At 37.7% G+C, this 26,280-nt stretch overlaps 1 protein-coding gene across 7 annotated transcripts; it reads left to right on the top strand.

The window, feature by feature from the left end:
- The first annotated feature begins 390 nt into the window (after positions 1-390).
- On the top strand, positions 391-24,660 carry csrnp2 (cysteine-serine-rich nuclear protein 2). 7 transcript variants are annotated; one of them, XM_027144744.2, is made up of 7 exons: positions 400-768; positions 968-1,140; positions 8,797-8,935; positions 9,500-9,670; positions 18,760-19,022; positions 19,483-19,779; positions 21,151-24,660. In XM_027144744.2, exons 4-7 carry the CDS (start codon positions 9,514-9,516, stop codon positions 22,033-22,035), a joined length of 1,602 nt encoding a protein of 533 aa, XP_027000545.1. In that variant the 5' UTR covers positions 400-768; positions 968-1,140; positions 8,797-8,935; positions 9,500-9,513; the 3' UTR covers positions 22,036-24,660. The 7 variants fall into 7 exon arrangements, with proteins under 7 accessions (XP_027000546.1, XP_027000545.1, XP_027000544.1 ...); XM_027144743.2 differs by having other exon boundaries at positions 940-1,140; XM_027144745.2 differs by having other exon boundaries at positions 391-1,140; positions 19,600-19,779.
- Positions 24,661-26,280: the final 1,620 nt, after the last annotated feature.

Genomic DNA, 26,280 nt, shown 5'->3' with positions numbered 1-26,280 from the left:
TTAGGAATATTTTAGCAGGTGTTTGTGTCATGCTGTATGTATAAATGTAAATGCTTGTTTATGTTCAGTGAAGGTACCTTTGTTAGTGAAGTGAGCAAAACAACACAATGTGGAGAGGAATATGTGGTGTATGCACACAATGTTTTCAGTGTTCTATAGCTTATTTCCATTATTTGGATTTGTTGTACATGAGGAGACAGAGTTCCCAGTAAAAGGCTATAGGCTAAAATGAGTTAGCATGTCAATTGTCTCTGTGTATCATTGTGTTATATAAACCCTAAAATATAACAGAATGTACAGTGTGAACGTTAGATAATAAACACTTTTAAAGGATTAACTGCAAACCCCGGGTAAAGGATATGCAGTGTAAAAAGACAATCCCAGAATTGATTTTAGAATCGTCTCTACTGCAAAAGGACTTCAGTTCCCAGCAGTCTCCAAGGCAGCGTACCCGTGACGTCACAGAAGGTATAAAACGCTATCGAGTAGCGTTTCATTCTCTATTGTTACGTTATAACGAACTGGAGTAATGCGCAGCAGTGCTGGTCCTCTGGCAAAAAAAGGAACGACTTATTGTTTTAAAACTACACCTTTCGTGCTGGCTAAAGATTTTAATGTTTGCTTTTATTTTAATTACACCGGTTGTTAAAACGCCCATTTAAAAAAGAAAATGGACTCGAACCGGCCTGTTCTCGGTTTGATCTATTTTAACACAGCTAGCTGTTTGCTAAAGACATCTTCTTCGTCGGTTGTTTACTGCATGTTCTCGTAAAGTATTACCTTTTTATTTGAGCTGACCGAGATTATTGTCTGACGTTCTTTTCCATGTTAAAAAGCTCCTCACCATTTAAGTCATAGCTTTCCATTCCTGTATCACAAACTAAGTAAAATACAAACTAAACAAAACCAAGTGCTGCATTATGTTCGCTTTGTTCATAGACTAATATGCCTACATGTTGCTGCATAGAGAACCGTGGCTCAGCAAACCGGTCTTTCTCTTCTGACAAGACCACTTTCTCTGGTTATAAGTCGCCTTTGTCTCTCATCTGCTAACCCTGTGGACCACCGGTGAATTTTGCTAATACCGACGGCCCGGACAACAATTTGACTATCTGGAAGGCTTTCTGTTTGTAATTCAAGGTAAGGACTCACCCTGGCATGGCTTCCTATAGCCTAGGGGGAAAAATCGCCTAAACGATGGCCATCAGCCTGACCGTTCTGCTCGCGAATAAATATTTGCCTTGTCATAGCCTGCTGCGCTCATGTCTTTCAGACCGCTGTAATATGGGTTAAAGCAAAATGCAGCTGACTCCTAGATGGCAAGGCATGCTGACATTTTCAGCTATTGTGAAGCCATTGCTGCTTGCCACCATGTTGATCCCTGTTCAGTTCTCACCTGTAGTTTTTTTTTTTTTTTTTTAAACACAGTTCCAACAAATGCGTACGATTTGAGAAACGTGGATGAATTTTGCGAAGTTATTCGACGTCATGTCACCACATCGCGGCCGGTTGGCTGGGAGAAAGCGTGACGTGTTCATGCACAGGACATATAACCTAATGGCATAATTATCGGTCTTATTACTTCTTGTTACTCCGCACGGTTTGCGATGTGCTCCAAGAATATGAACATCTTGCAGCTTCCCGCTGTGGAAGTGTAGTATAATAAGTATGATGCCCTGGACCTGATGAAAGCTTTTAACAGATTTCATGAAAATACTTTGTTCACAATTACTCTAATTTCTTGACGTCGGTTTATTGAATTTAGGTTACATCTAACACTACATCTAATATAGTTTATTAATAATAATAATAATAATAATAATAATAATAATAATAATGTCCATTTCAGCATGTGCAGAACCTATCACAAAGGACCGAATTGCCCAACAGACAAAAAGGTTAAAGAACCAGAAAAATAAAATAAACCATAATTCCCACTGAGCTTTTCAAAAGAAAGATTTTTGGTTACGACAGTTTCTTTTATGGGAATTTATACACTTTAGTGTAGTGATGCACAGCTATATTTTGTGAGCTGTAAATGTTTACAACATACGATTGGTGAGACTTCCCATGCTGCTCATTCTAATTGGCTATTATGTTTATTCTGTTGGAGCCAAACACGATTGTTATTTAAGATTTCTGAAAGGGGAGGCTCCAACTAGAAACCAGGCTTGTTGCAACTGATTATTTGATTAAATAATCCTCAAGTGTGTGGTGTCAATATGGTTATTTTACTGCTCCTAAGGTGGAGCATCCGATGATCACAGGAGGGCGCATATTGTACCCAGAATTGTGTGTAGCCAGCCTATGCCAGCTTAAGAAGTTGGAGTTAGACATGATACAGTGCACCTGGAGCAGAGAGGTTTAAGCGCCTTGCTCAGGGGACCAACAGCGGCAGTTTGGTGGTGCTGGGGCTTGACCAACAACCTTCAGAACAACAACCCAGAGACTTAACCGCTTGAGCCACTGAGTTGGCCCATGCCTTGCCATTTTGATCACCTCCATGCATCTGGGAAGGCTTTTGTATCATTAGCAAAATATGTTGAAATTTTTATTTAAAATGTTGAAAAATTAAATTGCACGAAAACATGTGTGTTGTTGGTCAGTCTGGAAAGGTTTTTCTCATCTAGTGTCTGTGCCTAATATCCCCCTCATCTCTTTTCACTACATAAGCGAAGCTGCAACCACTGAGTGCATAAAATGTAGACATTAGGGACTACAACTAAAAATGTTTTAAGAGAAAGAGTTGTAAGTGGACAGTAGATGCTGTAGGATCACCATCTGTCTCCTAAACATGAAAATGCTCCTGAGCTTTGGGTAAAATTTTTGATTCTAAAGAAACCACTAAAGTGGTCGTGCATTTTCTTTCATTTTGTTGACAAGAACAAAGTTAAATGTTGCCGATACTATCTATGTCTGTTCAAACTAGTAGCTGATTCAAATAGCTGTGCTCATGGTTCACATATAGTTGATATAGTTCATAAAACTGAATTTAGCTGAATTTAATGTTTTCTATAAACATTTCTGCTTGATTTAAAGTGTAGAAGTGCTTGAAAATGAAAACACTTAGTTATTGCAGATCATTTCAATTAAAGAAGTCTGACTGTCAGCAGACAGGAGTTCATGTCTTCCCACAGACTTGTACCAGAAATCATGCACAAAAGAGGAAATCTGCAGCATTACGTACAAGTTGCAAATTACGATACATTCATATATACTTTTGACATTTTTTGTAATGTTAAATTAATCAATGTCTATGTTATTTGTTTAGAGAACCAAGGTTCATCTAATTAAAGAAGCTTGACTGGCGATCCTGCTGGTTCTTTCTCAAACCCTATCCCATTATTGACAGAGTTTGGAACAGACTCCCTGCAGTGATTTGATCTAGCCTGAATCAGCAGCTTACAAACATGTGCCTTACTCATGAATCTGTTTTTAAAAAGTTTCAGTATTTGGAAGCTGAAAACCTATGCATTAGGGACACGTTTCTATCTGATACAAAATCAGACTGGCTACTGGGGGCTTCATCGTCTTTGCTTACATAACAATATCTCAGAGATGGTGAATAATATTGATTATCATGTTAAAATGGCACCTGTCAAAGAATAGGAAAATTAGACGGCAAGGAAATGGTCAGTTCACAGTTAATGTGTTAAAAACGGGAAAATAAAAGCATCTGTGCCAAATTGTGATAGCTAGATGGCAGATGCATATGTGTTTCTTACAGGGCTGTGAAAATGTTGTTTTTTTAATACGTCACACTTAAATGATTGAGATCATGAAATAAATTTTAATTTTATACAGATACTTGAGATAAATAGAGTAAATACAAAATGTAGTTTTTAAATGATTATTTCATTTCTTAAGGGAAAAAAGCTGTCCAGACCGGCCTGCTATAGCTTGCTATATAGACATAATTGATTAAATCACGAATTCTGCGTCTTACCAGAAATTCCTGAAGGAGAATGTCTGACCATCAGATCATGATTTCAAGCTCAAGCACGCTTGTGTTATACAGCAGAGCAACGATCTTAAACACACAATCAAGTCCACCTCTGAATGGCAAACAAAATAATTGAAGTTTTGAAGTGGTCAAGTCAATCCCCTGAATTAAATTCAATTGAGATGATGTGGCATGACCTTAAATAGGCTGTTCATGCTAGTAACCCTCCAGTGTGGCTGAATTAAAACAATTCTCCAAAGAAGAGTGGGCCAAAATTCATTCAGTGAAATGAAAGTCTCATTGCCAGTTATCACATATGTTTGATTGCAGTCATTAGGTTTAGGGGAAATTACTTTTTTAATTAATAAATGAAATCATAATTTCAAAACAGCATTATGTATTAACTTGGGTTATCTTTGAATAATATTAAAATTTGCTTGATCTAAAGCATTCAAGTGTCAATTATGTAAAAAAAAAAAAAAAGAATCTCGGAAGAGGGCAAATAATTTTTCTGAGCACTGAACCTAGGGAACCTTGGGTTTTGGCATTCATGTGGATGTACCGTTGTTGCATACCACCTATATTAACATTGTTGCAGACAAAGTGAATCTGGGTTTGCTTATAAGTGGAAGTGATTCAAATGAGGGCACTTCAAGCAGGGAAAAGAGCTCTCTGAATGATGTATAGAACACAATTACAGTCACTATTGTGTACTTTCCCAGTGGACCTATTTGCTGTTGGACAACATTTATCTAGTGCATACTAAACCCCTTGCTGATGCCAGGGATGTGAATTCAACTTATTTGCTGAATATATGGTCTTTGATAAGACAATATATTTTTGAGTGTGTAAAGCAGTTCCATTATTGTTGGATCATCGGGATGGTGCTTTGCTGTATAGGTTTTAATAGCTTGAAATCCACTCCTAGTTTCTTTCCTGTTCTTTGTACAGAAGTCTTTCAATGTTTCCAAGAATTAAATTATTGTTTTCCTTCTAGAATTTAGTACATAACTATGGCAAAATTATCTGAGAGTGTAGCTGGGCTTATTTCATAAAATTACCAGTTCCTTACACTGAAGAAATTATTCTTTACTTTGGGCAGCTGTATGTGCTTTAGTACATTGGAGAGTCTATTTTTTTTTTAGCTATGCCTTTAATAGAGTTTTTTAGGTCATCGCTAAATGCAAATCACCTCTGCTATGCACAGGCCCTTTAATGTATGAGTGAGTTATCAGCTTCATGCCACCTCAAACCTGCAATAATAATAATCATAGAAAGAATTTAAAACAGGTGCAAGCAGCAATAACAGAGTCAGGAACCTCAATCATGCAGACATGGATGTTTAAACCTGTTTAGCACCTGAAAGTGGCAAAGAGAGTGAATATAACTCTAGAATATTGTAAATATATGATTTTGACAAAATCAAAGATGAATGAAACACAAAATGGCTTACAGATGTCCTTAATGTTGAATAAGAAATTTAGTTGAAATATCTGCTTTGGTGCCAGAGTAATGGAGAAGTGACAATTTTTAAATGGTTTAGTGCCTCCAAGTGGCCAACTTTTGTGAAACTTGGTGCATACCCACACTTGCTAATACCAACAAAGTGTTTGGCATCAGTCCAAAAAAGCGCTCTTGAGGTAGGTCTGTAGCAATATCATTTGCCCTAAAAACTTTTTTACTTAAATTGTGATCAGAGCCATCTTTTGATATGTAAAAAAATTGGTGTTAACAGGATGAACTGTAGGGTAGGACTAGTTCACAAAAGTTACATTTTGAAAAATTAACCTTCCTATTTTCCCTGTGTCTTTTTGACCCGGATGGAAAGTTTTAATGTGTCATAACTTGGGTTTTCTTCCACATATTTGCCTGAAATTTACCAGGATTTTCTAAATTATCAACTTTGCAAGTAAAATTAATTTAGTCTATTTTCGATGTACTATGTGTTCAGACCAATATATACTTTGCGTTTTGGATCCACTTGGGTCATTTTGACCCGGCCACATTTAGTGGGGCAATAGGTCACACTTTTGCCCTTTTCAGCGCAATGAACATGCATACAGACACAAAAATGCACACACAAAATGTCCACTAACACACGCACCCAAAACACACACACCCCACACACATGCACAAACACACACACAAATTGGGCATTGCATTTCATTAGGCCTCCAGAAAAAAAAAAAGCCAAACATTTGTAAATATTTTGCACTTTTGATATGCCTTCGCCTTGCAGAGGGCAAAATATGATCTACCGAAATGATGCTACACACAGTCAAACACTGTTCAAAGCATTGGGCATTGTAATTCAGTTGTCCTCCAGATAAAACAAAAGCTACACATTTGTAAACATTTCACACACACATTTACATTTACGGCTTTTAGCAGACACGCACACACATACACACACACACATATTGGGCATTGCATCTCATTAGGCCTCCAGAAAAAAAAAGCTACACATTTGTAAATATTTCTCACTTTTGATATACCTTTGCCTAGCAGAGGGCAAAATATGATCTACCGAAATGATGCCCCCCACACACACACACACGCACGCACACACACACACACACACACACACACACACACACACACACACTTGCACACACAAACACACACACATATTGGGCATTGCATTTCATTAGGCCTCCAGAAAGAAAAAGCTACACATTTGTAAATATTTCTCACTTTTGATATACCTTTGCCTATCAGAGGGCAAAATATGATATACCGAAATTATGCTACACACACACACACACACACACACACAAGCACTGGGCATAGCAATTCATTAGGCCTCCAGAAAAAAACAAAAGCTACTCATTTGTAAATATTTCACACTTGTTAGATGCATTTGTCTGGCTGGGGACAATATCTTCTATTCCTCTTCTACCAACAATCTTACACACACACACACACACACAGGTTGTGTTTTCATATTCAAATCATATTTGTTTCCTTTCTCTTATTTATGAATTTAGTTGCATCAGTCAGCTTTGGCCTGGAGATATGCTGAGTAATGTTTGACATTTATCAGTCAGTGGTTATCCAAAATAATATTTAATAATTGCTTATTTTACTCAAAACATGGCAAAATTTCATAATGTTTATTGTTCATAAATTAAGTATAATAAAAAAACATAAGGAGGTAAACAAAGTTTTATTCACATGAAATTATGGCGTTGTTGAGTGTGTGTGTGTGTGTGTGTGTAGCCTGTTGTTGGTTGATCAGATGACATCAGGTGGGCAAAATAGATATTACAAGTGCAAAATAGATATTACACACAGAATGGTGATTATTGTATATATTTTTATATTTTTTATAATTTATAAGCATACAAGTCAATTTGGCCTGGAAAAAAACAGGTTTTATTATTTGCTGACATTAAAAATGGTCAAAATGGTTTCAAAACAATCTCCTGCCCTTGAAATATACCAGCCTGTAATTGTGCATCAACTTTTGTGCCTCTATAGTGAAAATAATTCAAAAATTTTTTTTTTGCAAAATATATATTAATATGTTGGAAACTAGTTAGACTAAACAGGTTAAAAAAATGGCTATCATATATAATTTTTTTTATAAGCAGTCAAAACAGACAAGGTCAAGTTGACTCAGCGCTCCTAATTTGTATAGGAGGACAATAAGAGGGTTAAACAAACATTTCCAAGAATCCAGTACAATGTATGTGTTTATTCAGTGCATCATGACCCATTGATTCAGCAGAAAACTCTAGGACATACATTTTAAAAGTTATAATGAGAAATGTACTCTGAAATTTGGTATGTTGGTGGTGATACAGATGTTGCTGGATTGACTACAGTGGATACCAGATTCCACCAACACCCATCTAGGGCTTCTATGAATTATTGAATAGACAATGATACCAAAATGGCTGAAAAACACAGGTTTTTGTACTTTTTCTAGCTGTGATTCTTTACTGTCAATATACACAATATGTTTGGTTGAAACACCTGCTTTGGTTCCAAAGTTATAGGCATTTATTTTTCTGGTACAGTACACCCATGTAGCCAAATTGCATGAAACTTGGTGGGTACCCAATATTCCCACTAGTAATAAAATACAACAAATTGGGCATGACTCAAATGAAGCATTGCTGACATGTGGCTCACTTTCTCACTTTCTCACTTAACTGTCGAGTTTCATTGGATGACAGTGGCCAAATAGTTCGACCCAATAAATTTATTTGAATAACTTTAGTAGGAACCCTCTGAAGCTGATACAGACTAACATTGGTGTTAATAGGTTTTTAATTTTTTTATTCTTTGTTTTTCTTTTTCAAAATGACAGAAAATCCAATATGGAAGATTTTAACCGAAATAGGTGCATTGAGTTTGCCTGACCCATGGATTCTGCTGGAAAAAAAAAATCACTGGGATGCCATAGACTACCAAAGGAGAAAGTATAGTAATAATAATAATAGTAAAAATTATAACAATTACACTAGGTGCCTAGCACTTTCATTTGGCTAGCCTCACATGCCTTTGGCAAGAAAGAGCTGCCTGATTGTTGAGAAAAAATATTAAATGAATACTTATATTTGTAACTAACAGAAACAATAGGCCCTTTCACACCTTTGTTGCTTGGTCCATAAACATAGCAAGCAGCAATCTGCAGGCCTCAATAGTCTTAACAAATATCACCTCCTGTGGTTAGTACTTGCCAGGTTACAGAACTACAGTATAAACCATAAATATGAACATGCTTATCAAGTTTTGTGATGATGGCACAATGTTAACTCTGTAAAATGCCTGATAAAATCTGATTATCTAAAGGCAGCCATGTTTTTGAAGTAATTCAATGAATTATCATTCTGTTATTAAATAAGTTACAGATGTGCACACTGATGCCACACCAAATTTCATCCTATAAGACTCGGTGGTCTGGCCTTATCTCCACCTCCAATTGATGACCATGCGCCAACCACTTCAGACTTCTCAGAACCTTGTCCTGGACCTGCCTTTCAGGTTTTGTGCAAACTCATTCAACCATTCCTATGTTACAGCTGTCTGAGTAAACCAAGCTCCACCCTACTAAGATTGATTGGTGGGTGTTGATTACATTGTTTTTGTAAAAATATATACATAAAATTGTTGGGCTAGATTGAAAAACTAGGTTTAGTCTTTTTAATCAGCTTAACTCAAAATCTAAGTATCAATTCATGAGCTTAAAAGTAAAACATAAATCTTTTTCGTTGGATCCCTAATAATTATATTTACTTTCATGGCAACTTTTGACTTTTGATGACATGCTTTACTTAAACCTCAGAACAAGTTAAACAAGTAAGCAAATAAATAAACTTTAAGAAACATGCACTGCAACTATTTGAGGGCAATGTATTAAAATAATCTTCCATGAGATGATTATTAATCTTATTTTCATGTTACAGATTTGATGAAGTACTGTTATCTAACATTTAGTTGGAGTACTTATGTTATTGTTGTTACTATGATTCAGAGATAAATGGACTTCTGCTGCTTTTATTTATCTGCTGTAAATTTATGGGTTAAGTATGTATGTCATGTCCTCAGAACATCAAGTTTCCATGGAGACGGTATCAGGTCTTGGCCTAAAGCGCAGATTTGAGGAGGTGGACAGCGGCTCACCATGCTCGATGCTCAAAGTATCAGATGATGATGTCTCAAGCAGTGACAGTGTGGATAGCTGTGATAGTCTCAATGCCCCCTCCAGCTCCCTCACACGTAAGAGCCACAAAGGGTTATAGTCTCATTGCAACATTAATGCACACAGACCTTGATATCTGCTCAGTAGAATGAGATTATTGGTCGTCATCTGAATTAAATGTAAAATATGGAAAATTAATTAAAAGTACAAATGGATATTTTATATATATATATATATATATATATATATATATATATATATATATATATATATATATATATATATATATATATATATATTATGGCATGCCGTTTAGGAAATTATTCATGAGAGAATTGAATGAAAAGTCTGAATATATTGAATGAATCCTGAATATATTGTATGGATTCTGAATATATTGAATGGAAAGTCTGAATATATTGAATGGATTCTGACATCATCAAGACGCACCTGATATCACTTAAGTAAAGTTGGCTGCATATTCACAGATTTGAGTTTCCCGAGTAAATAACACCTGAGCTAAATGCTCTAATTACACAAATAACACCTCTTTTTATCATAGTAATGTAGAGAAGCAGAGACAACACAGCTACAGGTACAACCCAATTTTCCTCAAAATCGGATTTCCTCCGCGTTGGAAAAATACTGTAACATAATGTATACATAAGTCTCTATGTGCGAACACCTGAGACAGATTCCAAGGGACCGTCTGCAAAGTGCAAAACCCGAAAATACTAAAAAACAGTTAATAACTTCACTGTAATACTGTACTGTCACCAAATTCAGCTCACACATCTAAGCACATTTAATTTTAATGATTAAAATCACAAAAATTATACAAAAAGACATTTCCCCCAAATAAGTGTTGTAGTATAACTATCAGGACATTAGTGATGTGTGATCTGAGTTTAGTGACAGTACAGTATTACAGTGAAGTTATTGACTGTTTTTTAGTATTTGCTTTTCGGGTTTTGCACTTTATTTTGTAGACGGTCCCTTGAAATCTGTCTCTGTTCACACATGGAGACTTACAGTTTGTATTTTGTCCAACACGGAGGAAATCTGATTTTGAGAAAAATTGGGTTGTAGCTGTGTTGTAGCTGCCTCTCTACATTAGAACAATAAAAAGGAGGTGTTATTTGTGTAATTAGAGCATTTAGCTCAGGAGTTATTGACTCGGGAAACTCAAATCTGTGAATATGCGGCCAACTTTTCTCAAGTACCAGACTTGATGACGTCAGAATCCATTCAATATATTCAGACTTTTCATTCAATATATTCAGACTTTTCATTCAATTCTCTCATGAATAATTTCCTAAACGGCATGCCATAATATATGTATGTACAGTAATGTACAAAAGTTTTAGGCAGATGTGAAGAAATATTTCTGAAAACATTCTTACTTTAAAGCATATTTTAATTGTTTATTTTTATCAATTTACAAAGTACAAAGTGAGAGAACAGAATAAAACAAACACCAGTGTAGAAGGCTTAAAACTGGGTGAGGAGCAGCAAAACTCTGCCTCTACTGTGAGGTTGTGGAAGACTGTTTCATGTCACAGGTTTTTGCACCATGGCAAGACTGAGCATAGCAACAAGACACAAGTTAGTTTATACTGCATCAGCAAGGTCTCTCCCAGGTAAAGATTTTAAAGCAGACTGTGGTTTCAAGTTGTGCTGTTCAAGCTACAGTGCCATCAGCAAAGAACTGGTGGAAACCAGTGGGAGCCAGGTACACATACTTCTCTGTTATGCAACTCAAATATGCATGAAATTCTAACCAAGGTGCAGAAAAATTACAGCTTTGGACTGATGAGTCAAAACGTAAAATATTTGGAAGTAGCAGGAAGCAGGCTGTTTGCTGAAGGGCTGGAGTGTGGTACAATAATCAGTGTCTGCAGACAACAGTATGAAGCATGGTGGAGGTTGCTTGCAAGTTTGGGGCTGTATTTCTACAAATGTAGTTGGGTACTTTTTAATTAATGGTTTCCTCAATGTTGAGAAATACATGAAGATACTTTTCCATCATGTAATATCAAAAGGGTCAGATTGGCCCTCTGTTTATTCTGCAGCAGGACAGTTCAAGAGTTTTATTGTTATCTGCACAGGGAAAACACTGGTTTAGACCAGGGGTGTCAAACTCAAATTCACAGTGGGCCAAAATATAAAACTGAGATAAAGTCACGGGCCAAACTGAATATTTATTGAAAAATTAACTGCAACTGATATGTAATGTTTAACCTTTTTCATATGGAAACAAACTTTAGTTTTGCTTAAATACAGGATTTGGAACAACCAGATCTTGATATTACAAACACATAAGAAATTAAATTTAAGTTTGAAATAAAAGACACCTCAGTGTTGTTCATTTCGCAAACTTTGACCATACACTTTTTGACAAACTCTCCCTCATTAAAGGGCTGGACAGATTTTGCTGTCTCATAACGCTCGCCTTTACAGCAGCTTCACTTTTTGATTTTGCTTTCATGAACATAGTCTGCCGGGAAACAAGACTTTTTTTCATCTCCTCCACCTTCTGGAGCTTCTGCTTTACGTCCAGGTCCTTATACGTCTCATAATGTTTCGTTTCATAGTGTCTTCTTATGTTATATTCATTCATTACAGACACGTTAGTGCCACACACAAAACAGGTCTGTCCTTTATATTCGTGAACAGATAATCTGCCCCCACCTGTCTTGCAGGATTCTATTTTCTATCTTTCGTTTGGCCACAAAAATGGCCAAAAATGCATCAATACAGTGGCAAGGCATTCTGGGATTTGTAGTATAGCAGAGCATGCGACTAGCCAGCTGTAATGCACATTTGATATGATCTCGCGGGCCAGAGTTTGACACCCCCGTTTAGACCATACAATGAAATCCTTACTTTGCACGTCTCCCTTACAAAAAACAAAACAAAAAAAAAAACAGTATATATATGTTCAGACTTAAGTAAGGTGCTCAGTGTGTTGTGTGGCAGCAGTCAGTAGGGGGTTTTGGGGTGTGTGGTGGTGTTAAGTGTTGTTCAGGAGTCTAACGGCTTGTGAATAGAAGCTGTTTGTGAGACTTTTTGTCCTTGATCTCACACGCCTGTAGCGTCTCCCAGATGGCAGAAGAGTTAAGAGGTTGTGTTGTGGTTGTGTATTGTCCCCGATGATTTTATGGGCCCTCCTTATGATCCTAATGTTATAAATGGCCTGGAGTGATGGGAAGCCCAATCCACAGATGAACTGTGCAGTTTTTATGACATTCTGGAGAGCTTTCCTTTCCTGAACAGTTCAGCTTCTGTTCCACACTGTGACTAAGCTGGTGATCACACATTCAATTGTACATCTGTGCTGAGGATCTCGGTTGACATGGCAAATTTCCTTAGTCATCATAGGAAGTACACTCGCTGCTGGGATCTCCTTGGGAGCTGCTGTGAGACCAAGTGAATTTCCTCACTGATGTAGGTTTGGAGAAATTTGAAGGTTTTCACACTCTCTTCCTCTGTCTCACCGATGTAGATTGGGGTGTGCTGCTCCTTCCTCCTTATAATATGATCATCTCCTTGGTCTTATCCTGAGGCCAGGCTAATCATACGTGCTATGTCCATTCTGTAAGATGTTTCCTCTCAACCAGTAGAGTCCAATGTCCAGTAGTCCAGTGGTAGTCATATAAAACTTACAGCCAATGGCATTAAAAAATTTATCATTTTGACAAAATTGTTGGTACACTTCCATTAAAGAAATAAAAACCCACAATGGTCATTGAAATAACTTGAATCTGACAAAAGTAATAATAAATAAATATTTACTGAAATTATTTATTGACCAATCAAACATTGCTTTTGAATTGTGGTTCACAGAAGCATAAAAAAACAAACTAATGAAACTGGCCTGGACAAAAATTGTTACCCTTAACTTTTAAACTCTTACGGGTCGCCGTGCCATGCACGGCCCGGAAGTCAAAGTGGCCAGGGGGATGACCCAGAAACAAGCTACAATTCAACTTTAAAGCATCAAATCCTCCAAAAACACTCACTCACTCACTCACTCACTCACTCACTCACTCACTCACTCACTCACTCACTACCGCTTTATCCGAACTACTCGGGTCACGGGGAGCCTGTGCCTATCCCAGGCGTCATCGGGCATCAAGGCAGGATACACCCTGGACGGAGTGCCAACCCATCGCAGGGCACACACACACTCTCATTCACACACACATTCACACACTACGGACAATTTTCCAGAGATGCCAATCAACCTACCATGCATGTCTTTGGACCGGGGGAGGAAACCGGAGTACCCGGAGGAAACCCCGAGGCACGGGGAGAACATGCAAACTCCACACACACAAGGCGGAGGCGGGAATCGAACCCCGACCCTGGAGGTGTGAGGCGAACGTGCTACCCACTAAGCCACCGTGCCCCCCCCCTCCAAAAACACGAAAAAACCTATTTACCTAGTAAAGTTTATACTCTCAATAATTTTTTAAGCCCACACACAAAGCACAATATGATTCACAGCCTTCATACAATTAGAAAAAATTTTTGGACAAAACTGACCTAGGTGGTGCTAGACCGGTTTTTCCCTTACCTTTAGACGCGTCTCTTTCTTCACTGGGGTAATATATTCCAACACAAATAATCCACAAAAATCCACACAGGTCCAAGGAATTGAAATCTGTAAGCCTTTTAATCCAAAACGCTCTGGTCGCGCCGCAAATATTCCGTTAGTGTTCTGAAAACTGGAAACAGTAGTGCGCCATCATCTCGTTTTGCCACTCTAACTCCTAATTGGGATATTCAAAAATTCAAAGTCTACGTGATATTTATAGCCCAGGTCCTAACGAATCAAATAAGCCCTCATTTGAGCCAATCGGTGCTTGTACGGCAGAGATAGACGGCTGGGAAGCCAATGGTGGCATGACCTCATTTTTGGGAACCCGCCTTTGACTGACAATTACTCCTTCCAATAGCAATGAAATGGGCTGGGACCTATACAGCTGTTTAGCCAATAAGCAGACGATTCCAACGGTATGCAACATGCCGTATGTTCTTTGACTGTGTCTGCGTGAACTGGATGCGCAGAAGAATTCTTGCGTAATCCCTGACCTTTTGTCCCTCTCACAGCTCAGGGTGTCAAGTTACAGGCCTGTTTTCACACCAGAGTGATAGAGAAATAGTCTAGGCTTGTTTATGGCTTTTCAGACTGAGCCTGCAGCCTTTTATTTCAAAGTTATATAGTAAACAAGTACACAAAAACGCTGCACCCGACGACCAGGGCCGTAGAAAAATATTCATATAAAATCCATTTTTGGGTCTTTTGTCTTGAAATTTTTTTTTTGTGAAAGCCAAGACATGTGGCTATGACACTCAGTTGTTGGTTTGTCCCTAACATGTTCCAGAAAAATAAGATTAATCAGTTTATCAGAAAAACAACCCAGGCGGACAGGAAAATCTGCATTCAAACCCCTGTAACTTTGTGCCAGTAAGGCCTAGAATCAATCTGAAACTAGTTTCTGAAACTAGAGAATCTCTTCTTTCAAATGAGAGGCTCACCCCTGTGTGTCAAAGTATGTGGGAGCTGTACCACTTTTTGTTGGGCAATGCATATAGGCGGAGGTCCATATTGTTGCACAATATTGAAGGAGTCCTGTCATCCTTAATTAAGTCCACTTTGTCTCAAACAGTGACAGATGGTTTGACTGATGTATCTTGACTTTGAAGTTCACATCTAATCTCTTTGGAAGTTGTTCTAGGCTCTTTAGGTATCATTCATATTATCTGTCGCTTCTATTTGTCACCAATTTTCCTCTTTCAGCCATGTCAAGGGAGGTACCTGGTATTCATCCGTCCTTTTGAAACTACAGACATGACTGCTACCCCACTTCACTTGTCTTCACTTTCAGCATCTATCTTTTACCTGTCCTAACCTCCACTCTATCTCCCCTTCTACTGTAGCTTCTGGCACTCTTTTATCTCTCATCTGCTAAACCCAAGAAGACTTCTTTTTCTGCTCCTTGGCTATCTGATGTGTTGTATAGCAATCAAAGATAACTAAGATCAGCAGTGAGAAAGTGGAAGAAATTACAACTTGATGCAGATCTTGCCTCTTACCATGTGCTCCTGGCCAAGTTCTCTTTAGACCTGACTTCTGCCAAGGCGTCCTTCTACAAGGAAAAGCTTAAAGCTTCTACACAAGACCCTGTAAGCTCCACAACATTATCTGGTCTCTACTCATCCACCCTGACTGCTGAAGTCACAATGAGAAGATTGTGAAAATATGCCAGACCTTCCTTTCTGACCCGACTGTACCTACATTTCACAGCCGGGATTTCCATATTCCTCTGTTGTCACATTTCTTAACCGTTGCAGCAGAAGAGAATCTACAACTCATCCAGTTTTTTTTTAATTCTACAAGCTGCTCACTGGATCTTCTCCCTTCCACTATGCTCCAGACCATCTCACATGATCTTCTGCCCTTTATCACCACGATCATCAGTGGATCCTAACATTTGGTCATATATCAACTACCTTCAAGAAAGCAAGGGTTATTCCTATCCTGAAGAAACTTGATCTGGATCCATCAGACATCAAAAACTACAGAAAGTATCACTCCGCTCTTTCCTTTCAAATTTTTTTGAATGCATTGTGTATAATCAAATGTCTGTCTGTCTCTTGAAGATCAACCTCCAAGATTCCAACCAGTCTGGCTTTAAAGCAGTGCATTCCATAGAGAAGGATGCTTTGACTTGCTAGATCAGCCAAGCTGTTATCTGTCCTCATCCTCCTCGACCTTTTGGCGGCATTCTCTCCACTGGTGTCCCACAGGGTTTTGTACTTTTTCCTCTCTTCTTTGCACTGTATACTCACTCCCTTGGTGAAGTTATTTCCTCACATGGGTTCCTTTACCACTGCTAAGGTGATGACACTAAACATATATTCTTCTTCCCTCCCTCAGATACAACAACTTATGCTCGGATCTGTCGGACATATCATCATGGATGACAGCTCATCATTTGAAACTCAATCCCAGCAAAACAAATTCTCTGTACAATGATCTGATCTCCCCTTTGGTCACAACTCGCAACCTTGGGGTAACCATGGACAATCAACTGTCCTTTTCCTCGCATGTTGCCAATGTGACATGCCCAGTTTTGTTTCTACAGCATTAGAAGCATTTGGCTGTTTTTGTTCACACATGCTGCCCAGGTACTTGTTCAGTCTCTTGTTATTTCAAGACTGGACTACTGCATCTTACTGCTGGCAGATCTACAGAACCTATGAACACAATTCGTCCTCTGCAAATGATCCAAAATGCAGCTGCACGACTTGCTTTCAACTATTGATGCTCCGATACCACTTTTTCTCTTCCGATCCGATTCCGATACCAGCGTTTGCCGGTATTGGCCGATACCGATCCGAAAATCTGTGTTCTTTTCTACCTTTAAAACTAAAGAATGTATACAACTCGCTTAGTTATTAAGATTTATTTGTTTCTGGCAAAGAAATACAAAAATGTCCATTACTGGATGAAAAATAAAAACACAAGAAACCTTAAAAAAGTATCAATGCCGTAGCAAACAGTACTTTTAACAGTTAGGGGTATAACAATCTAAATCATATATACTGCAATTATTAAATTAAATTATTTTCTCAAGAAAAGGCATTATTTTAAAGTGAATCTTAAATTAGAACTCTTGAAACACAATGCAAAATGTATTAAACAATAAACCTTGCACCCAAATGAGCGACATGTTTAACGCGCTGAGGTAAATGGAAAGGGTGCCTGCTAAACTTGCCTGTCTGTCGCAGGTGGTTGTGCAACATATTTCCGATAAAATTTATTATATTTATTTTCATTAATGTAATTTAATATTTAAGTGTATTTTTCTTATTAGTTCAAGCAATAGTCTATGATGTTTGCTGTTCATTAATCAAACACCACAGGCATGGGCCTCGGAAGTAAATAAAAAGTGTGTGTGTCCTGTCCCACCCACATATAATGGTTCCGAAGCCCATAAATTTCAGGAAGCAGAAGAGTGGTCAGTGCTGTAGGTAAAACATGGAATAGAGTTTCATTTATTAGGGCATTCCTCAAGCAGAATGGATTCGACTGGCGATGCTCTGAAAAGTAAAAAAAAAAACATATGCGCTGAATAGAGACTGTAAAAGTGGGTGGGTCCTGTCCCACCCACATATAATGGTTCCAACGCCTATGACCATGGGTATTGGATTTGGATAGGTCACGCACCACTGATACCCGATCCACTCAAAATGCTTGGATCGGCATCAATACCGATCCAAAATATCGGATCGGTGCATACATACTTTCAAGCTGCCTAAGTTCATACCTACCACTCCACTGCTGCGCTCCCTCCAGTGGCTGGTAGCTGCACGCATCACATTCATAACACATGCTTGCCTACAAAGCCAAAAATGGACCAGCTCCCTCTTACCTCAAAGCTTTTATCACTTCACACACTGCACCTCACTCTTTCAGATCTACTGTCATTGCTTGACTGGTCCCACCATCTCTCAGGGTAAGAGGTAGGTATACAGCAAGAGTCTTTTCTGTTATGGCACAGGTGGTGGAGTGAACTTCCGCGAGATGTCCGAACAGCTGAGTCATCTTCAAATGACGGGTGAAAAACCTGCCTCTTAATGAAATACTTGAACTAGCACCTTTCCCTGTTTGTTGTATGTGTATATAAAAAACCCAGAACAGAGATTTAGGTTCATGGTATCCTAAGTCTGTAACCTAGTGAACCAGTGATATATATTTGTTGATAGAGACTTAAAAGCACTGTTGTAAGCTGCTCTGGAAAACGTCATCTGCCAAATCCTGTAAATGTAAGTTCCTTCAAAACCTGTGTGCAAGAGTACCTAGAAGAATTGATGCTGTTTTGCAGTCTAAGGGTGGTCTCACCAAATTTTTTTTTATTATTTGGATTTCTTTTCTGTTTATTTGCATTTCATTTTGTTTCTTGGTAAACTATTAATACTTCTATTTTTGAAAGCATTCATATTTTTCAGCATTTTTTTTTACACCTGCCTAAAGCTATTACACAGTTCTTTATGTGTTTTAGTGGTTTTATACTTATAATATAATATAAACAAATAGCAAATAGTGTTCTCATGCCACTCTTTATAATCACTTTTCTTCAATTTCTCCTCTTAGCCACTTCCATTCTTAGACGACAGAAAACCTCTCTGGGCCATAAACGGGTACGTTTTGATGCTGTGACAGTTTACTATTTCTCCAGAAGGCAAGGCTTCACTAGTGTCCCTAGCCAAGGTGGAAGCTCATTGGGTATGGCACGGCATCACTGTGCCATACGTCAGTACACACTGGGGGAGTTCGCCCGAGAACAGGAAAGCAGCCACCGCAACATCCTACGCCAGCACCTGCGCCAAGAGAAGCTGAATGCTCGCAAGATGAAGGTTCAGACTTCTTACTCTTAACACAAATTTGTGGTGATTTTATGTTTTATATATGCCGCATTATATTTCAGGAAAGTTAAAAAAAAACAAACATAATTTTACAAAAGGTTGTTAATTTAGTTATTTTTAAACAACAAAAAAAGTGTTTTGCAGTGTTTCACAATTTAATCAAATGTGTGTATTGTTTAGAAGCTTTCTGCCACCTGTTGATTCTAATGTGAATTAGGCAGTAAGCGATATTGTTGTAATACATTAGATCACTCTGCCTGACTATTTCTGCTGTGCCATGTAGCCACCCCAAGACAGTTGAATCAGTAAAAGTCACATTTGGAAGAAGAAGGGGCTAAAAAGTGAACATGAAAGAGATTTTTCGAAGACTAAAGTGATTAAAAAAAGTAGATTTTTGTTAAAATAGATAAAATAGATCTGTGTTATGACTGAGTTTAACATCAATTCCCAGTTAACACGGAATGGCACAGTGCATTGTGCCCAAGCAGACCTTCTGACACTGGATGACGTGTCTGATGAGGATCTGAATGTGGAGGGTGTCGAGGTGGATGATTGTTTCTTCCTACAGCCACTGCCTACCAAGAGGCGACGGGCACTATTGCGTGCATCCGGTATTGCTCGCATTGATGCCAGAGAGAAAATGGAGCTCCGTGCCATCCGGCTGTCACGTGAGGAATGTGGCTGTGACTGCCGCTTCTACTGTGACCCACACCAGTGTGGCTGCAGCAGAGCAGGCATCAAATGCCAGGTCAGAGTTTTGCTCTCTGTTTGTGTGTGTAAAAAATTAATGTTCTTTGCCCAAGAACAATATGTGAGCTACTAGCTTTGCATTAATGAATAAGCAAGGCATGTAGCTTATAAATTAGTCAAATAATTTTATAACAATATTTCATAATATTCCTGTCATGAAATGCTTCTTGAAGGTTATTCCTACATCCTTCATAAAAATAATAGGTGGCATAAAAGAAGTTTTTGTGCAATATTTTTGATTTTCTAAAGAACATTTCTGTTGATTGATCTAGTATTTGTGTGCCACAGAGAACTTAAAAAGAAAACAGGAGCATCTAGGTTTCTAGATACATTGTGTTTGAGTCTTGATATGGCAACATTACCAAGAAACCAAGTATTAGCATTACAATTTAACATTTACAAGTCAATTAAAATAGAATGCATGGTTAATATTCTGAGCAAATCTTCCAAATTTGATATATTTTGTATAGGTGCTCTACATTTTAACATGTGCCTCAACACATTCTGTTTTCTGCAGATGATCTGATTAACATATGAATCTTGTACAATTGTACAGTACAGACAATTGGTCAATACCTGTGTTATGTTACACCACTAATTCTGAACTATGTGCATAGCTATTTGACTGTGCATACTACTGTTATAAAAAATGTTTACTTTAGGAATATTGGACATCACTGGGTTATCAAACGATTAGCTAATCTCATATGTTTGTTCACATGCACTATAACTTAATAGGCTGATATCTTCTTGACAAGATGCCGTCTCCAAGGGAAAAAAAACTTCGGTGTATATATTACTAATCCACAGGGATTCACTTCACAAAGCAAAAAAGCAAATGTATGGTCATTTGTGGGTTTTTCTTTTTCTTATTTTATTTAAAACTGAAAGTGTCTTTATTTATAGGAGGAGAGATAGAGATAATATGGTATCTAACCTCCACATTCAGCTCTGGTGCATAGTTTATCACCTGTTCTAAGAAAATTCTTCATTTATGGCAAACCATAATAAATCAATGTCAGTTTTCTGTGAATTCATAATTATTAAGATTAAATGGGTATGTCAATAGATCTAATAAATACAGTCCTGTCAGCTGAATAGTTCACTGGAATACTGAAAAAAAGGAGTGTTTATAAATGTACTGTTTTTTTTAACAGTTTACTTGGGTTGGCAAGTCTGTCTATTGCTTCTCCATTTTTCTCTTCACCATGTCTCTGGGCCAAGTGAAATGGATGCTTGTCATGCAATAATTTTACATTCATATTACAAAAGACCGACACAGAGCATTCACTGATCTTCCTAAATCAATCCTTATTATTTCTTGTATAAATTGTAGCAGTTATTATACTTTTCCATCTCTCTATCCCAGGTGGATCGCATGTCATTCCCATGTGGCTGTTCTAGAGATGGCTGCCATAATGCAGCAGGGCGAATTGAGTTCAACCCCGTCCGTGTTCGCACTCACTTCTTACACACAATTATGAAGCTAGACAGGGAGAAAAGACATCTGCTAGGCTCTAGATTTGGAGAAGACTTTAAGAAAGAAACTGAGCTGACCACTCTTCCTTCATGTGGTCGCTCTTCCATGGACTTGGGAGTAGAGGTGAAATCAGAGGCCTTGAATGAGCAGGAGATACTAGAAGAACAATGCCATAGCCTGGAGCATGAGAATGAAACTGCTGTGCTCCACCTGCAGAGTGCTGAGGAGCAGGAAAGGAGAAGGGAGCGGGAAGAGGAGGAGGCACACAGAGAGGAGGTGCAGAGTCCAAAATTGTGCCTTTTGCATGAGGAGTTGAGCAGCCAGGAGGAAGCTGGGAGTATGGTTGCAGTAGACCAAATGTTCTTTCAGGACACTTTTCAAGGAGGAGCAACACTGCTATGCATAAAAAAAAACCAGGAGGATGCTCTTAGTCTGAATGAGCCATCTTCTGTCTTCTATTATCAGATAGACCATGTGGAGAATGCAGCATTTAAGATTCATCACAAGCAAGAGGAGGAGTCCAGAAAAGGTAAAGAGCCACAAGGTGGACAAGAAGAAGGAGAGGCCAGGGGCAAATGCCACAATACCCAAACCTGCATGCAGGATCATGCTGAGAGCTCCACGTTTGAGCAACCTTCTCCTTCATGTCCAGAAAGTATTAAAGGGGCTGAAGAAGGCCACTCTATCTCTGAACATGGCCACAGTAGCACAGATTTTCAAGAGACTTACCCACTGATAGAAGATGAGGAAATAAAACTTCCTTCAGAGGTTTAGAGCCTGGCAACACTGCAGATATTTTGCACTAAGACTTGTGTAGTGAAGATCAAGACAGCCAATTCTTAGATTGAGAGAGATTAACACTTACTGACATTGGTTTGTTTTTAGAAATAAGCATGCACTCTTTTTGAGGTAATTTAAATTTTATTGAAAAAAAAATAGAATAATAAATTATTATTATATAATATATGAAGCAAAGAGGGAAGACTTGGTGGAACTGGAGGGATTGTATATTTCTTCTGCTGCAGTATCAATTTAGTATGTGTGGTACTGGTGGAAACTGTGGCCTTTATGCCTAAGAGCAAACAGGATGACCCAGGTAGGTCTTTGCTGATGCCTTGATTTTTTCCAGTGAATTTAACCAATGATCCATTCAGACTATTAACCATAAAACAGTAGCTTGAAAATGCTCCATGGGTGTTTTTGGGATGTCGGTAATAAAGCTGAACAAGGGCCCCTGATGGATGCGATCTCCACATTACATAAATTCTTGTTTTTTATTTTTACAGTTTGCTATATGCAAATAAAGTCTTGTGTACATTAACCACATTAGAGTTAATCGGCATGGTAAATGATTGTGCAATTATTTTGCACATGTATTACATTATATAGTCAAATGTTGTTGGACACCTGTTGCAACAGATGATATACAGAAACATTTGACTATATAATGAGCCTAGCCCAACAAGTTTCCAGCATGATCATTCCCTATGAGAGTGCCAGGTCCATTAAGACATGGTTTGCCGAGGTTGAAGTGGAAGACCTCAAGAGGCTTACACAGATCCCTAAAGTCAACCCCACAGAACACATTTGGGATGAAATTGAAATGCCAGTTGCACCCAGGCTTTCCTGCCTGACATCAGAACTTGTCCTCTTTTGGCTTATTAGACAAATACCAGTTTTTTAAGGGAAGAGTGATTATGAAATGGGACATTCAAAAAGCACATATGGATGCGATGGTCAGGCACCCACAAACTTTGTGCATATGAACATATAGTAGCAAAGGTATGAACTGGTGTCAGATGAGCACCACCTGTTTAAGAAACTTCTTTTTGGTGAAACAGATTACATTTTACCACTGTTAAAAATATGTGTATGGAAAATAAATGAAGTAAGAAATAGCAAAAATAGCACTGTTATTTCATATATGTAAATTACATGTAATTAATTTATATTGTTAATATCATTGCTAAAATACAGACTTCATTTGACTTTCAGCTGTGATACTTCCAGGGCACTGCCTCCTTCTTGGTGAAAACTCTCCTGTTAAGTAATTTCTTTATCCTGAATATGGTTACAGTGGTTCAGGAGAGTGACTTTTGACACTCTAAAGTAAATAATCATAGCTACAGGCTGTGGATGGATTGCCAGTTATGATGAGGTGTGTGTACATTTATAGTGTCAAACATAATGATTTAGTATAGAATAGCCCACAATGTTTTTACAAAGTCATGATGACTATAATTTCAGTCAATCATTATCATATAATATTTTTCGTTAACGAAATTTCATTAATTTATTTGCACTTATGGTCTGCAAAGGTATGTGGATAATGAAGTTTTTCTTCTTTGTATATGCTAATTGTGTGTTCACTCCTCTGGTAAAAACCCAGAAATCTAGGATGACCAGCAGTTAATATGGAAACTTGGAAATGCTGCGACTAGTCATAATAGTTTGGACGCCATTAGATGGGCAAATGTGGTGTAGCACTATAGCACTATTTCTGACTGTGCCAATAATATACCATAAATCTGCAGCCCTTTTTAGTGCTTTAAACAGAGGATTTTACACCTGGGAAAAAAATTATTTTCTTTTATCACATATATTAATTCCTTTTCCTTACCCCTTCCAATGTTGTAGGAATTTATTGACAATGTCAGCGAAAAAAAAATCTGTAAAATTTTATTTGTATTGTGCTTTTAAAAATTGATGTGTAAAGAAGATTTTTATACAGTATCCTGTTTTTTTTAGCACCCATTAAACATAGTTTAGCTGGTAATATAAGAAGTAAAAATATGTGTCTGTAAATACTATATGTAGAGGAAGAATGGGTGTGTATTTGAATGTTTTAGCATATATTCATATGTGTATTGAAAGTTAGGTTTGAATGATGGGGTGTCCTGTTCAAAAAGGTGCTCTTTGTGGTAGGTTTACATATTAGTACAAATGCTCTGTAAAGAATAACATAACAATAATAATAATAATAATAATAATAATAATAATAATAATCCCTTGGTCACAGAGATAATCATATTTGCTGGTAAAGCTACAATACATTTTAGGTAGCACTACAAACCTTTTGTCCACAGGAGAATTGTCAGATTTCTCAGTGTATGTATTCAGCTTTAGTTATACATATAGCTAGGCACTGATAATAGTGGGTCTTTATTTTAATTTACCACTCAGTATTGAATAACTTGGTTGAAGATCATGACCTTTGTGAGCACATAGAGCTGCTTCTTCATCTCACAGCAGCTTCACGACACTATTTTGAGCCAGTCGTTACATTTAAGGCAAAACCTGCAATAATAAACATTTTGCAAATGACTAATCATAAGAGTAAATATATTTGATTTGTACTGTCATGGTGTGACTGAAAATTAAACTGAATCTGTAACTGTATTTTTGTTTTGTCCTTTACTGTGTATCCCGTCTTTGTATATGTTACTTATTCAATGTTCAGTCTCTTTCTGTGTTCTGTCTTTATCATGTTGAAGTGTCACACAGTATATGCCTGAAAGTGATACATTGAACTGAAGATGTGAAGTGGTGAACTGCTACAGACCAAACCACAGCACACTGAGGGAATATGAGGAAAGTGCTTAAAGAGTATCCAGTCTATTTCGTTTATTTCTATTTGTTTTGTGTATGTGTTTTTTTTATCTACAAACTCTTTTTTGTCTTGATGTAAAGTGGTATTAAACCAGGCTTCGATATGAATTTTTTTTGTTTGTTTATGTTCGTGTTATTACTAGTTTGTCTCTTTTTTGCTTGCTCTGTTCTGGGACAACAGCACTAAATGTAATCCAACCTGTATGTATGTGTGAGAGATCAAGAGAGTGTTTGATAAATAAAATTGAATGTTGGAGTTAATGTACTCTAATGCTAACTGTTGCCTAAGGAGCAGGGGAAAACATTTTATATGAAAATGTGACATAATAAAGTACAAATTAATATAACATTTGTTCTTCATTGAATATATAATTTAGTTAATACAGTCCCTTTCATGCATTTTGTTGGACACATTATTATGCTTGTTTTCACCAACTTTCACCATCTATTCTTTCAGTTTGTTTGTTTTTTTTGGTTCACACACTCAGCCACCTCATATTAATCGAGTTTGATTCATTCTGTGAATCACCACAAGTTGGTTTAAATAAACAAATCAATTTCCATTAAATCTCAGTAACATCTAAGATGATTGTATGCAAATTGCTACTTTAAATATTGCGTTCAGCGTCAGTTCAGGCAAGCCACATAGTCAAGCTCGGCTATCAGCTCATGTCAATTTTCTAACCCCGCCCATCAGCTGATCTGATTCCTAAGCGCGCTATCGGTCCCTTTCAAACAGGGCGCCCTATTTAAATGCTTTTTTCAGTCTGTCTGCTTGGCTGTTTCCTCTGCATTGCTGCAACTGCGATTTAAACTCGGTGGCTATTTGGAGTTTAAACCGTAAGCTATCTTCTTTTGTGGGGGCTGCTTCCTCTGCGATTTAAACTTGGCGGCTAATTAGAGTTTAAACCGCAAGCTATCTCCTTTTGTGTTTGCGATATGGACCTAGAAGAGGTCGTGATTACTATTAGTATACTCGAGCCGAAAGGGAAGCTTTGAACTTACGGTAAATAGATACGGCGCGCATGTTCGTGTATAATGGTGCGTTTGTTGAGCCGGAAGCTTAAGGCTGGCATGTTGTACAGTCTTGTCGCTACTCGATCTGTACCAGCAACACGATCGGTTCCGCGCATGTGCGAAATGGCGTCACTTCCAGTCATCGCCGACGGCAGTTTCGGATATTAAAGCTATCCTTACCGTTGTCATAGCACTTTATTTGCAAGTCTTATTTGCAGCTCTTCTTTGTCTGCCTTTCGACAATTTAATAATATCGCTCGTTTAATGTCTGTTTTGTGTGCAAGTTTGTTTACTCTAACTTGTTTTTATGGTATTGTTGTCCTAAGCAATCACTAAACTAATATATAAAATTTTTAAGGTTAATATGTGACACAAAATTAAACTATAGTTTAC

Source organism: Tachysurus fulvidraco, chromosome 23, assembly GCF_022655615.1.
Source record: "Tachysurus fulvidraco isolate hzauxx_2018 chromosome 23, HZAU_PFXX_2.0, whole genome shotgun sequence".
Lineage (NCBI taxonomy): Eukaryota > Metazoa > Chordata > Actinopteri > Siluriformes > Bagridae > Tachysurus > Tachysurus fulvidraco.
Note: the sequence above shows the minus strand (reverse complement) of the source record. Positions and strands in the feature narration are given on the sequence as shown.